At 45.3% G+C, this 13,381-nt stretch overlaps 1 protein-coding gene across 5 annotated transcripts in view; it reads right to left on the bottom strand.

Annotated features, from left to right (window-relative positions):
• Klhdc1 (kelch domain containing 1) overlaps positions 1-13,381 on the bottom strand; it is a 56,918-nt gene that overhangs the window by 42,018 nt on the left and 1,519 nt on the right. The window contains exons 1-3 of one of the 5 annotated variants that reach the window (XM_011244120.1): positions 7,294-7,319; positions 3,982-4,796; positions 2,498-2,667 (exon numbers count right to left, since the gene is read on the bottom strand). The exons of 1 other annotated variant lie outside the window; for it this stretch is intronic. Coding sequence is in view for 1 of the 4 variants with exons in the window: in NM_178253.5 (NP_839984.1) it covers positions 616-711 (96 nt within the window). In the remaining 3 variants the exon portion in view is untranslated. Of the gene's footprint in view, positions 1-615; positions 798-2,497; positions 2,668-3,981; positions 4,797-7,293; positions 7,320-13,381 lie in introns of those variants that run through there. 3 more of the 5 variants (XM_011244119.3, NM_178253.5, XM_030246743.1) reach the window with 3 other exon arrangements.

Here is a 13,381-nt window from a genome sequence, read left to right as displayed (position 1 = left end):
ACAGTATGCACTTTATTTCGTTGTGTTACAGGTCTGTCATTTAAGGGCACTGAGGAGGTCAGAAGATGTTATCTTCTATTTGCAGAAGAGATTCCGTAGGGCTTATTTTCTAATCTGTAAACAAACGGGGTGGGCAGGTACACCTGAATTATTTTTCCAACTCGATAATCCTTGTTATCATCCTACGATCATAGAAACAAAACAAACACACATTCCAACCGCCATGGCAATACGAATTTTCAGCCACAAAACTCTGTGGTGGAGTGTTGCGAATACGAATCTATTTTGAGACTCCAGAGGTACTTAATTAGCAAAGAAATGCCACTAAAAATAGCTGATAAATTTAACTGCTTGGTGACTTCCGTATTTTGAGTAGCACGGTGGCAATGATACCAAACAACGCGGCACGACGTTCTGGGGTCCTCTCCAGTCCTGAGCCACGGAGGCTGGAGGGGTCACGCACCCCGAAACCCCGTTTTGTGGCTTTGGGAGCGGGAGCGATGTGGGCAGCACGGCAGGCGGCTCGCCTGGGAGCCTGTGGGAGTGCTGCGTCGCCGGCCGTCATCCCCCTGCCTCCGCTCCCGCGCCGCCCCAGCGCCCGCCCCTTCCCCTTACCACGTAGCCCCCCCACACGTAGAGGAAGTGTCCGTCCACCACTGCGCAGTGGCCGCTGCGCTCCTCGGCCACGCAGAACGCCTGCGGGTCCGCCATCCGCCCTCCGGGGCCCAGCCAGCTCGGCGCCCGCTCGCACGCGCGAACGGAACGCGAGGAGGGTCCAGATTGGCGGAGGCGGAACCGAGGAACCTGCGCGTCTGCGCGGCCACCGCCCCGGACCGGGGCCTGGCCGCTCCCGGGAGCACCGGGCGCTGCGAAGACACTGCAAACCTCTCCCTGAAGCCTCTCTGCAGCCACTGTCTGGGCTTCTTAGGGCTCTATTAATCAAGAATGGTTTCTCATGAACTTACTTTATGTATGTGAGTGTTCTGCTTGTATGTATGTATGTATGTATGTATGTATGTATGTATGTATGTATGGTGTACATCCTGGACCTGGAATTATGGGCAATTGTGAAATGTGGCTGCTGGGAATCAAACCTGGGTCCACTGCAAGAACAAATGCTCTTAACCTCTGAGCCATCTCTCCAGCTCCATGGTGTTCATTTGGAAAGTGAGCTTTCTTTTTCTTCTTCTTCTCACAACTGTACAAAGTATTGGGTTTATGAACCCCAACTGGGCCAGCTTATTGACCTGAGCATCCTCCTGGCTGTGTGTGTGTGAGAGAGATCATTTTTTAACACGAGCAGTGCTCCAATGCCAGTTCTGCTTCAGCCTCGGTAATACATGGTTTCAAGACGCATATGAGGTTTTTTTGCTTTTGTAGGGCCTGGGTGTCCCTGGTTTTCTTCACGTGTACTTCCGTGCTAATCGCTGTAGAAGGTGTTGGTACCTGAGGCACTGAGTGTTCTATTATTTCTTCGTGGTGATATTATGTGGGAACACAGGCACAATTCCCCTTTTCTAAACACGAAAGGAAACATTATTGTCTTGCATCTTTCATTTCCCACTTGTATACATTTTCTCTGGGGAGAGGAGCGAACCTCAAGTCTTCCTTGAAGAACCAATGATTTTAATTACAGTTACATGAGCATAGCTATTCCACTGAATAAAATGTCTCTGCCTAGCAACTGTTAACTGCCTACAAAAGCTGGGGGTGGGAGCTTGAAACACCCCCCCCCCTTCCTTGCAACTGTTAACTGCCTTTAAAACCACGGAGGGCAGGGAGCCCCTCCCCCAACCCTAAATCGCGGTGATAATTCTACAACCCACCACCTCTTGCCATCTGCCCCTCCACCTTCCACGATGGTCCCTGAGGCTTGGGTAGGATGCCCCTCTAGGGCTGGACATTCAATAGCACTTTTAACCAGTTGTCTCTACAGTAACGACTGCCCATTTAAAAACAGAAACCTCATTGACCAAAGATGACAACTACACTAGTGGACGGGTATAAAGACAACTATTTAGAAGGCAATTTGACAGACACATAGAACTTAGCAAAAGAGCAGCAGCTTTCAAAAATCTATGGTCTTCCCCCAGCCATGGGCTTTTGACCGGGTTTACAGAACACGGCACCAATTCCCCTCTTGTGGAACGATCCACAAATCCAGTCAGAAAATAATTGGCTGTACCCATAATAGTTTCTTCCCCAGTGGGAACATCAGGCCTGATGTGTTGATACTGTAGACTTCAGGATCCCCAGCAAGGTGGGGGCGTTGGTTACAGCTCTTCCCCAGCATAGTCCTTCCCAGCACGGTGAAAGCTGGCCAGGAGTAAGGACCAGATCAATCCTTCTGATTTTCCATGTTCTTCCGCAAAGACATGTAGTATGTAGTGTCTTTGGCAGTAGAGACTTGCCGTCTGTATTAATCTGGTCTCTAGCATAACAGAATTTATAGAATGCATCTCTATATATTGAAAGGGGATTTATTAAAAGGACTTACAGCCTGCAGCGCAGTTAATCCAAAAATGGCTGGCTGTGAACCGGAAGTCCAACCAGAAGTCCAAGAATCCAGTAGTTGCTTGGTCCACAAGGCTGGATGTCTCAGCTGGACTTTATTCTGTGCTGGATCCTGAAGTAGTAGGCTCTGACGCCAGTGAAGGAATGGACTTGCTAGCAAGGAGAGGGCAAGCAGGCAAAACCCAAAACCTTCTGTAAAAGCAATTATTGAGGTTTTTTTTTTTCTTCTTACATCCCCTTTGCCTGCTAATAACTGAAGGGCATTTCTATGGGTGCTCTAGCCCATTTTAGCTCCCAAATAAATAACACAGAGACCTAGTATTTTTATTAACAAGCCTAAGCTGGCCAGGTTCTGAGCTATTCAAACCTGACTAGGCTGCTACTACCCAGCCACATGCCCTGTTACTTGCCATCAGGTCTTGCCCTGGCTTGCTCTGGTCCATGTGTGTTCTCATGGCTGCTCTCTCATCACGACCTCATGGTGAATCATCCTGGTCTAGTCCATCCAAATGGCCTCTCCTCCTCCTCCTCCTCCTCCTCCTCCTCCTCCTCCTCCTCCTCCTCCTCCTCCCCCTCCTCCTCCTTTTCCGCCTCCTCCTTCCTCCCCTCTTCCTCCTCCTTCTCCTCCTGTTCCTCTTCCTCCTTCTCCTCTTCCTCCTCTCCCTCCCTCTTTCCCTCTCCTTTCTCATCTCCCTGGGACCTCCATACTCAAATCCTGCCTATTCTTTTCTGCCCAGCTATTGGCTGATCAGCACTTTATTAACCAATCAGAGTTGATAGAAACTGCAACCAGATCTCTGGGCACATCTGATGGAGAAAACAGCAACTGATGTAGCCAAGTTGACAACCAAAAATAGTCACCGCAAACCCAACCCTTGTCAACACACCATTATATTACCGTATGTTGTGATGAATCTCCAAATGAAAACAATAATCATGTTACATAAAGCCTAAATATAACTATCCCACATTGCATCCAAATGCATTCAATATTTAACCAGGTCATAACTATTCCACAGCCGCAAATGTACTATAAATTTAGAATAGGTGGCAATGTCCCTTGAGGGACATTCTTTTAGTATGTCAAACTTAAGTATGATAACCATTGATATTCTCTTAATTGATGTTACAACACATAATAAAGAAATTTAGGAAAGAAAACACAAATATCTGCACAAATACATTCTTTTTGTTGTTGGTTTTTTTTTTTTTTTTTTTTTTTTTTTTTTTTTCCGAGACAGGGTTTCTCTGTGTAGCCCTGGCTGTCCTGGAACTCACTTTGTAGACCAGGCTGGCCTCGAACTCAAAAATCCACCTGCCTCTGCCTCCCGAGTGCTGGGATTAAAGGCGTGTGCCACCACTGCCCAGCCACAAATACATTCTTAACAAACTACAACAGAAACAGGTCAGCTACAATCCTTGTTTCTGTAAACTGATGATGCAGCCTGAGCTGGTATTTATACCTACCTTCCTCTGCTACCCATTCTGTACTTCCTCTAGCTTTGTCAAGAACCCCAGCAGGCTTCAGCTCTTTTCCTGGAGGAGGGGCCACATCTTCACTCCGGATGGGTCTCTGCCCTTTGTCATCCTGCCTGGATTATGCTGGTGTAATTTCCCATTGACTTTCATCACCAGAGATGGCAGCACCGAGAGATGACCTAAATGATTTCCTACTCTCCAGGCAAAAATTTTCCCTACCTCCATTGGAGAAGCGATCCAGTTTCTCCATGGTAAGCTGGATCAATCACCCCTCCTAACACTGTTACTCCTTTCTTAGCCTGATGACTTAAGGGCATCAGAAGCCCAAAAAAGGCCAGGGAAATGTCTGGGTTTCTAGTTCAATGGAATGTTTATTGGGACTCCTGGCAGGAACACTCCCAGTTCTGGAACCAAAACTTCTAAGCCAACAGAAATTAAGGTCACAGGAACAGGGAGCAAAATTTTTCTTAGAAGGTCACTAGGGGTGATAGGAACTATTCCCTTTTCCACTCCTTGGTTTGTAGACCCATAGATCTGGCTATAGGAGAAACAGACCACATGTGGTACTTTGATTCAAAGCATATACCACCTTCTGGAGAATGCTGCCCCACGCCAGGCTACTGCCACCTAACTTGTGCTGTAAGAGCGTCTTGAAAAAGCCATTCCATCTTTTTATCAGGCCAGCTGCTTCAGGATGGTCGGGAACACGGTAACACCAGCTGATTCCATTATTGTGGGCCCACTGTCACACTTCTTTGGCTGTGAAGTGAGTTCCTGGGTCAGAAGCAGTACAGTGTGGAATGCTGTGACAGTAAATAAGGCATTCTGTAAGTCCACAGATAACAGTTTTGTCAGAGAAGCATTGTGTGCAGAAAGACAAATCTGTAACCAAAATAATTATCTACTCCAGTAAGAACAAAGTGAAGTGGTCCAGTGTGGTCAACCTGCCACCAGGTAGGCCACTGATTGGTCATTCTAGGGAATGTTGCAATATCTGGGGCTTCATGTTGGTCTCTGCTGATGGCAGATCTAGCACCCAGTGGTGGCTGCAGCCAGGTCAGCCTTGGTGAGTGGAAGTCTGTGTTGCTGATTCTATGCATAACCTACCATGGCCACTTTGTTCATGGGCCCAGTGGGCAATGACAGGGATAGATGGAGAAAGAAGCTGACTGTCCACAGAATGGGTCATCCTACCTCCTTGATAACTGAATGCCTCCCTGGCCGAAGTCACCCTTTGATGAGCATTTACATGGGGCCAAGTGTCTTCACATCCTTAGCCCATTTAGTGAGATCTATCCACATACTTCCTGCCCAGTGTCTTTCTTACCTATTTTCTAATCATGTTCTTACCAAGTCCCTGAACAAACAACCAACAGCCCATGCATTAGTGAACAACTGCACAATCTGACCATTTCTTCTTCCTAACAAACTGTAATCCCATGCATACTGCCCATAGTTGTGCCCACTGTGAAGGTTTCCCTTCACTTGTCACTTTCAGGGTTGTCCCAGGAAGGGCTTATAAGGCTTCAACTGTCCACTTCTGAGTAGTGCCTGTATAACATGCAGAAACGTCATTAAACTAGCGTATAGTCTTCTTTTCCTCAGCCAATCCACCACAGGGCACATTCCATGAGGCTATAGGTGCATGCTTGACAGCAGGTGGCATTGTAACAGGATTAGAAACCATACACATTTGGGCAACTTCTTCATGTAACATGCACGTGCTTTGGGCCTGATTTTATATAAAACAATCTCTTGTCAAATGGAAATGACATCTCTCTATCTATCTATCTATCTATCTATCTATCTATCTATCTATCTATCTATATTTTGTTGTTGTTGGTTTTTTTTTTCTGAGACAGGGTTTCTTTGTGTAGCCCTGGCTGTCCTGGAACTCACTCTGTAGACCAGGCTGGCCTCAAACTCAGAAATCCACCTATCTCTGCCTCCCAGGTGCTGGGATTAAAGGCGTGAGCCACCACGCCTGGCTATATCTATATTTATATCTTGAGATAGATATAGATATGTAATCACTTCCACTTGATAATAGATTGCTGCTGTGCACATCCTACTTTATAACTTGGTGGGTCAGATAACACTCATGTCCACCTCATTATGGGCAACTTAGGTCTCACAGTAACTTTGTTCATTATCAAACTAAGGCCCAGTAGCAGGCCAAGAGCTGTTTCCCAAAGGGAGAATAGTTGTCTCCAGATGATGATAGAGCCTTGTTCCAAAATCCCAATGGTCTCTTCTATGATTCACCTATAAGGGCCTGCCAAAGACCCCAGTCAGCAAAGAGAAAAGGCTTCCTTCTTCCTTGTCCCTATATAGGCTTCCAGAAGAAGGGGTGCCCAGATTAAAGGTGTGCCTTCTCTCCTCAAGATCTGGTTTAGGAGTGGATCTTCCTACTTCAAACTAAGCAAAAATCCCTCACAGGTGTGCCCTCCAGTTTTGGATTTTAGTTAATTCCAGATGTGGTCAAGTTGATAACCAAGAATGGTCATCACACCATCTAATTCTGGTGAGCAATCTCTAGCAGTAGCAATAGTCTATATTGTTTGGGGGGTGGACTTCACGGGCCTCCTTGGCAAACAGCTCGTGAGGTAGTGAGTGTTTGTTTAATATCCTGTGGCTTCCGGGTGTGCCCTACCCTTGCAGGTTACCTTCATTCAAATTCTTTAACTGCTGTTTGAGTGACACATTTTTCTTTTCAACCCACTCAGTCCCTATAAGGTTGTAAGGTAGGCGGAAGTACCATCGGATCTGGTTGTCCTCAGCCCCGTTCTGCACACCAGTGCTTGTGAAATGAATGCCCTGGTCTCTGTCAATGCTCTAAGGGTGTCTCTACACAACCTTGAGTTAGATGAGACCCAAGGGAAAGCCTTCCCTGATGTTTATTTCCTGGAAATACTTGCAAGAGGTGTGCAGCCGTCCACAGGGAAGGGCATCTGATGAGCATCTCTCCCTGGCAGGCCTAAGTCCTGTGTGGGTTACTTGCCAACCCCATACAGGATGGACACATTTATGTATTTGCCTCGATATAACATTCATATGCCATGGCCATAACTGAGAACAAGCCTTGCATGTTTGGACATGTTGCAGCATACTGGGACATTCCATGGGAATGACAGTGGTATGAGCTCTTTTCTTTTCTTTTCTTTTCTTTTCTTTTCTTTTCTCTTCTTTTCTTTTTTTAACAGATATTTTCTTTATTTACATTTCAAATGTTATCCCCTTTCCTAGTTTCCCCTCTGAAAACTCCCATCCCCTCCTTCCTCCCCCTGTTCACCAACTCACCCACTCCCTGCTTCCTGGCCCTGGCACTCCCCTATACTGGGGCATAGAACCTTCACAGGACCAAGGGCTTCTCCTCCCATTGATGACCAACTAGGCCATGCTCTGTTACATATGCAGCTAGAACCATGAGTCCCATCATGTGTATTCTTTGATTGGTGGTTTAGTCCCAGGGAGCTCTGGGGGTACTGGTTAGTTCATATTTTTTTTGTTTTTTTGTTTTTTTTGTTTTTTTGGTTCTTCAAGACAGGGTTTCTCTGTGTAGCCCTGGCTGTCCTGGAACTAACTTTGTAGACCAGGCTGGCCTCGAACTCAGAAATCCGCCTGCTTCTGCCTCCCGAGTGCTGGGATTAAAGGCGTGCGCCACCACGCCCGGCTAGTTCATATTTTTGTTCCTCCTACAGGGCTGCAAACCCCTTCAGCTCCTTGGGAACTTTCTCTGGCTTCTTCATTGGTGATCCTGTGCTCTGTCCAATGGATGGCTGTGAGCATTCACTTCTGTATTTGCCAGGCACTGGCAGAGCCTCTCTGGAGACAGCTATATCAGGCTCTTGTCAGCAAGCTCTTATTGGCATCCGCAATAGTGTCTGGGTTTGGTGGTTGTTTATGGGATGGATCCCCAGGTGGGTCAGTCTCTTGATGGTCATTCCTTCAGTCTCTGCTTCACACTTTGTCTCTGTAACTCCTTCCATGGGTGTTTTGTTTTCCCCTTCTAAGAAGGATCGAAGTATCCACACTTTGGTCTTCCTTCTTGAGCTTCATATGTTTTTCAAATTGTACCTGAGCTTCTGGGCTAATATCCACTTATTAGTTGAGTGCATATCATGTATGTTCTTTTGTGATTGGGTTACCTCACTCAGGACAACACCCTTCACAATAGTCACAAATAATATAAAATACCTTGGTGAGCTATTTTCTAGCCAATATTGGTTCCTCTGCGGTCAATGTGAACCTAGCAAACAGCCTCCAAAGGATACTTGAAAGCAGATGGCCCATATTTTAATAACGGGATATAACTTTTGATTTCTAGGAAGGCTCAATGAACTATGAGCTACTGTGTAGAAAGACACCAGGATTCTGATATCAGTAATATATTTTTCCATGTCTATTGTCCCCCATGGTAGAACTTGTCAATTTCTCTTTTCTCTGTGAATATATCTCTGAATATGCCAGAATAGATTCTCTAAGGCCAAGTTTCACGAGCAATGTCTATGTCCATTTGTGGTGGTTTGAGTGAGAATGGGCCCCATAGGTTCTTATATTTGAGTTCCTAGTCTCCCGTTGAACTGTTTGGGAAGAATTAGGAAGCATTCATTATCTTGTTGGAAGTGTGTGACTGGGAATGGGCTTTGAGGTTTCAGGTCCAGCGTCACTGTCTGCCTCCTGCTTGCAGACCAGCATGCAAAGTTCTCAGCTACTGCTCCAGCTATGCCTGTCTGCTTCCTGAATGATAACCATTGACTAACACTCTAAAACTGTAAGCAAGTTCCCAGTTAGATGTTTTCTTATATAAGAGTCGCTCTGGTCATGGTGTCTTTTTACAGTAACTAAGACACAGCATTACTCTTAGCCCATTGGCTTCTGCTCCAGTCACCTATTTTTGTCTGGTACCCCCTGCTGTTGTCATTCATGGACCAGGCATTAACAGGGATAAGGAAGGTCCCTTCCTGGCTTGGCTATTGGCTCAGTTATTGATGGAGGCACACTGGCTTCAAAGGACCCTGGTCCCAGCAGAGAGCCTCATAGTATTCATGGCAGGATTACAGACACCACACCTCGTCGTTGTGAATATGCATTCGCAGAGTTTCTAGACCCAGAAAGAGGCCTAGGAGGTTGTGATGGTTTGTATATTCTTGGACCAGGGAGTGGCACCATTTGGAGGTGTGGCCTTGTTGAAATAGGTGTGACCTGGTTGGAGTAGATGTGTCACTGAGGGTATGGGCTTAAGATCCTCACACTAGTTGCCTGGAAGTCAGTCTAGTAGCCTTTGGAGGAAGATGTAGAACTCTCAGCTCTGCCTGCGCCATGCCTGCCTGGATGCTGCCATGCTCCCACATTGATGATAATGAACTGAACATCTGAACCTGTAAGCCAGCCCCAATTAAATGTTGTTTTTATAAGACTTGCCTTGGTCATGGTGTCTGTTCACAGCAGTAAAACCCTGACTAAGACAGAGGCCTTCAGTTCATCCGTTCTTTGGTTTTGGTAATCTGTCTTTACTAATATAATACCAAGGCACGAGCGATGGGGCTCACCCGCTGCAGTGCTTTAAAAACATGCAGCAATTGTGTTTTAGAAATGTGTGCCAGCTATTCCCCTTCCCATTTCAGGACCAAAGCCTCATTGGAACAGTTGGCTTGTTGCTCCGATCTCTGATTGCTTTTGCCATAATGTCCAGATACCACCACCCTCTAAGCTTCTGGCACCTTCTAACATGAAGGGTCACTGAGGTCTTGGGGCACATACCCATTTAGCTTGCTTTACAAGGATGTTAGCCTGGTCAAAACTGCTCAAGCCTTCCTATCCCAGCTCCATGGCTGCCCCCTGCCTTCTTAGAAAACAAGTTATTAAAAGGATGGGTAACTTGGGTGAAGTGGGAAATGAAAATATATCAATGGCTTAGAAGCTCTGCAAATACCTGCACCTGTTTTACAGTCACAGGTATCTTACTAGGCCATGATACTTTCAAGAATTTTATAATTATGCCCCACCCCCCCACCCCTAGTAAGGGCAGATCTCCTGTCTCCTTTTTAATTCTTTTTCATTTTTGTGTTTTGTTTGATTTTTGTTGTTATTTTTGTTTGTTTATTTTTTGGGACAGAGTCTCTCTATTATGTTACTCTGGCTGCCTGAAATTCATTATATAAACCAAGATGGCCTCAAACTCACAGAGATCCACCAGCTGTTTCTGCCTCCTGAGTGTTGGGATTAAAGGTGTGCAGGCCTCCATAATTTTCTAAAAGAATTATTATATGTATATGGATGGTTTTGCCTGTATGTATGTATGTATGTATGTATGTATGTGCATCATGTGTGTGCAGTGCCCATGGAGACCAGAACTGGAATGATAGATGATTGTGAGTTACCATGTGAGTTTGAATCTGTTAAGCTGTTTCTTCAGCTCCAAGCTGCTAATTTTTGTTGGTTTAGTTTATTTTTGAGACAGAGTCGGTTGGTATTGAACCCACAGAGATCCATCTGCCTCTGCCTTCAAAGTGCTGGGGTTAAAAAGTGTACGCAACCAACCCCATCCTCATCCTCACTGCTAGGTACAACAGGTACCTTAAACAAAAGTCATAAAAGGGAACTAATGATTTACTGTGGGTGCAAGGACAGAAGACAGAATATTGACTGGGCTTATCTATACAAACCTTCAGTGATAACTTAGTCACAAGAATGAAGAGTTTTAGCTCTCCATGAACCAGTAAAGCTAGAGACAGATAATGAATGTCTAGTCTTCCAGATTTCTTTCTCTTTATTATCACTGTTGAAACTTGGTATGTATACAGTGTATATGGGCAAATATGTGCCAGGAGCCATCGAGGAGAAGCTAAAAGCTGGCAGGCGATCTTCCTGAGATGTTTTCACCGTGGACTGTGACAGCAGGATGGATGAGCCCTTCTAGGCAAGGCTGAAGAGACTGCAGTGTAGGAAAGATTCCTGCTTTAATATGCTTTACCTATTATTATTAAATAGATATAACACTTACTAGGTATCAGCCCACCCTTTTAAGCAGATTTTTGTAGATCAATGAAGATATACTGTCTTGTAGTGACGCTATATAGACAAATAGATGATTTCTTATTTCTTTTTTAAAGGTTTGTTTGTTTGTTTGTTTGTTTATTTATTTATTTATATGAGTACACAGTGGGTCAGCTACCATTGCAAAAGTAAGTTAGAACTAAGAAAAATAAATGTTATATTATAATAAAAGCAAACCTAATATCTTGCAAGACTGTCTTGTCCCCCTCCCCTGCCTACACTTTTTCCCCTTAGCTACCTTCAGGAGAGAACAAGAATGCTGGAACTGGCCTCTGGCAAATACACAGATGGGTGTGTGCATTAGTCAGTGTGTCCAGCTAGTCCTGAGAATCCATCTGTCTCTGCCTCACCCCAGTGCTAGGACTACAGGTATGCCACCACGCCCAAACTTTGATGTGGGTGCTAGAGATCAGAACTCAGGTCTTCATGTTTGCGTGGTGGGTAGTTTATCAACTGAGCCACCACTCAGCCTCTCAGGTGCTTTTATAAAGCTGTAAAACAGTGATTTTTTTTGCATCACTTCATCTATATAATGAAAACTTTTTAGTGGAAATAGGCACGATAACAAAGCAAGGCTCTGGGTCACCATGACATCTCTGCACTTTGGTTATCTGTCTTTACTGTTCTTAAGGTGATAGATAACCTTGGTGGAGATATCTGGAGGTGAACTATCCTTCATACCAGTGAATGTCAATTGGCCTTGGGATCCACAAGCTAAAGGACTACTGAAAAGGGTATTAGCAAGGTCAACTGCAATACAGAGAGATACCAGCACGTACCAACTACTATGTCAAAAGAGCGATGTGGGGTACAATGGTCACTTCTACTCAATTCTCTAGAATCCACTCTCACTCTCCAGGAGCCATCTTGATCTTTACCCCGTCTAGCTGTTTAAAGGGTTCTGTGATTTCATCGTAGCCCCTGGGCAGTCTGTACTGTTTGACGTTCATAGACCAGGTCAAGATAGGCAGCTTTACAGGCTCCTGTCTCACCTAAGCACCTAGGACCACCTTTACAGTTTGCACTCTCAGTACAGCTCTCCAATGCTGGTGTGCAGGGTATGTCCAAGTAATATGCTCACCCAGGACATACTCTTGCAGTGGAGAAATGCATATACTATACCCCCGAGAGAGCGGGGCATAATCGCCACCCAGGACAAGTTTAATCTTTTTTTTTTTTTTTTGGCTTTTTGAGACAGGGTTTCTCTGTATAGCCTTGGCTGTCCTGGAACTCACTTTGTAGACCAGGCTAGCCTCGAATTCAGAAATCCGCCTGCCTCTGCCTCCCGAGTGCTGGAATTAAAGGTGTGTATACCACCGCCCGGCTAAGTTTAATCTTTTTAAGTGTGTGTGTGTGTGTGTGTGTGTGTGTATGTGTGTTGTATGTGCCAGTACAGCATACATGTGGAGGTCAGAGGACACACTGGAGTCTTTCCTTGTCGTCTACCTCGATTCAGTTCAGACAGGGTCTCTTAGTTTTTCACTGTTGCTGGCCCATGAGCTTCCAAAATTCCTGCTGTCTCTGTCTTCTATTAGGCTATAGGAATGCTGGGATTGATGATTCTCAGCACCACATCTGGAATTATGTAGGCTCTGGGGATTAGAACTCAGGTCCTCAGGCTTGCATGGCAAGCACTTTTACTTATGGAGTCATGGCAACAAATGGCAGAATCAGGAAGCTGAGAGCTCCTGTCTTCAAATGCAAGCACAAAGCAGAGAAAAAGAGCTGGAAGTGGGGTGATGCTATACAATCTCAAAGCCTACTGTCTGAGTTAGAGTTTTACCGCTGAGAACAGACACCATGACCTAGGCAACTCTTGTAAGGACAACATTTAATTGGAGCTGGCTTACAGGTTCAGAGGTTCAGTCCATTATCATCAAAGCAGGAGCATAGCAGTGTGCAAGCAGGCATGGGACAGGAGGAGCTGAGGGTTCTACATCTTGTTCTGAAAACAAATAGAAGACTGGCTTCCAGGGAGCTAAAAGGGTCTCATTGCCCACCCACACAGTGACACACTTCCTCCAACAAGGCCATACCTATAGTCCAACAAGGCCACACCTCCTAATAGTGCCCCTTCCTGGGCTAAGCATATTCAAGCCACCACAGCTGCTCCAGCACAACTGCACCACCTGAATCTCTCCAAACAGCGCCACCAACTGGGAACCAAGTGTTTACACACCAGAGCCTACGGGAGACATTTTTATTCAAACCACCACAGCTGGGATCTCTCTTTGTTGTCTAGTTTAACTTTTCAAAAGTTTTGAAATGCAAAATCAAGCAAATATACACATGCATTCTTTTTACTGTTTTCCTTTTCAGAAAGATCTTA

The sequence above is a fragment of the Mus musculus genome, chromosome 12 (assembly GCF_000001635.26).
Source record: "Mus musculus strain C57BL/6J chromosome 12, GRCm38.p6 C57BL/6J".
Lineage (NCBI taxonomy): Eukaryota > Metazoa > Chordata > Mammalia > Rodentia > Muridae > Mus > Mus musculus.
Note: the sequence above shows the minus strand (reverse complement) of the source record. Positions and strands in the feature narration are given on the sequence as shown.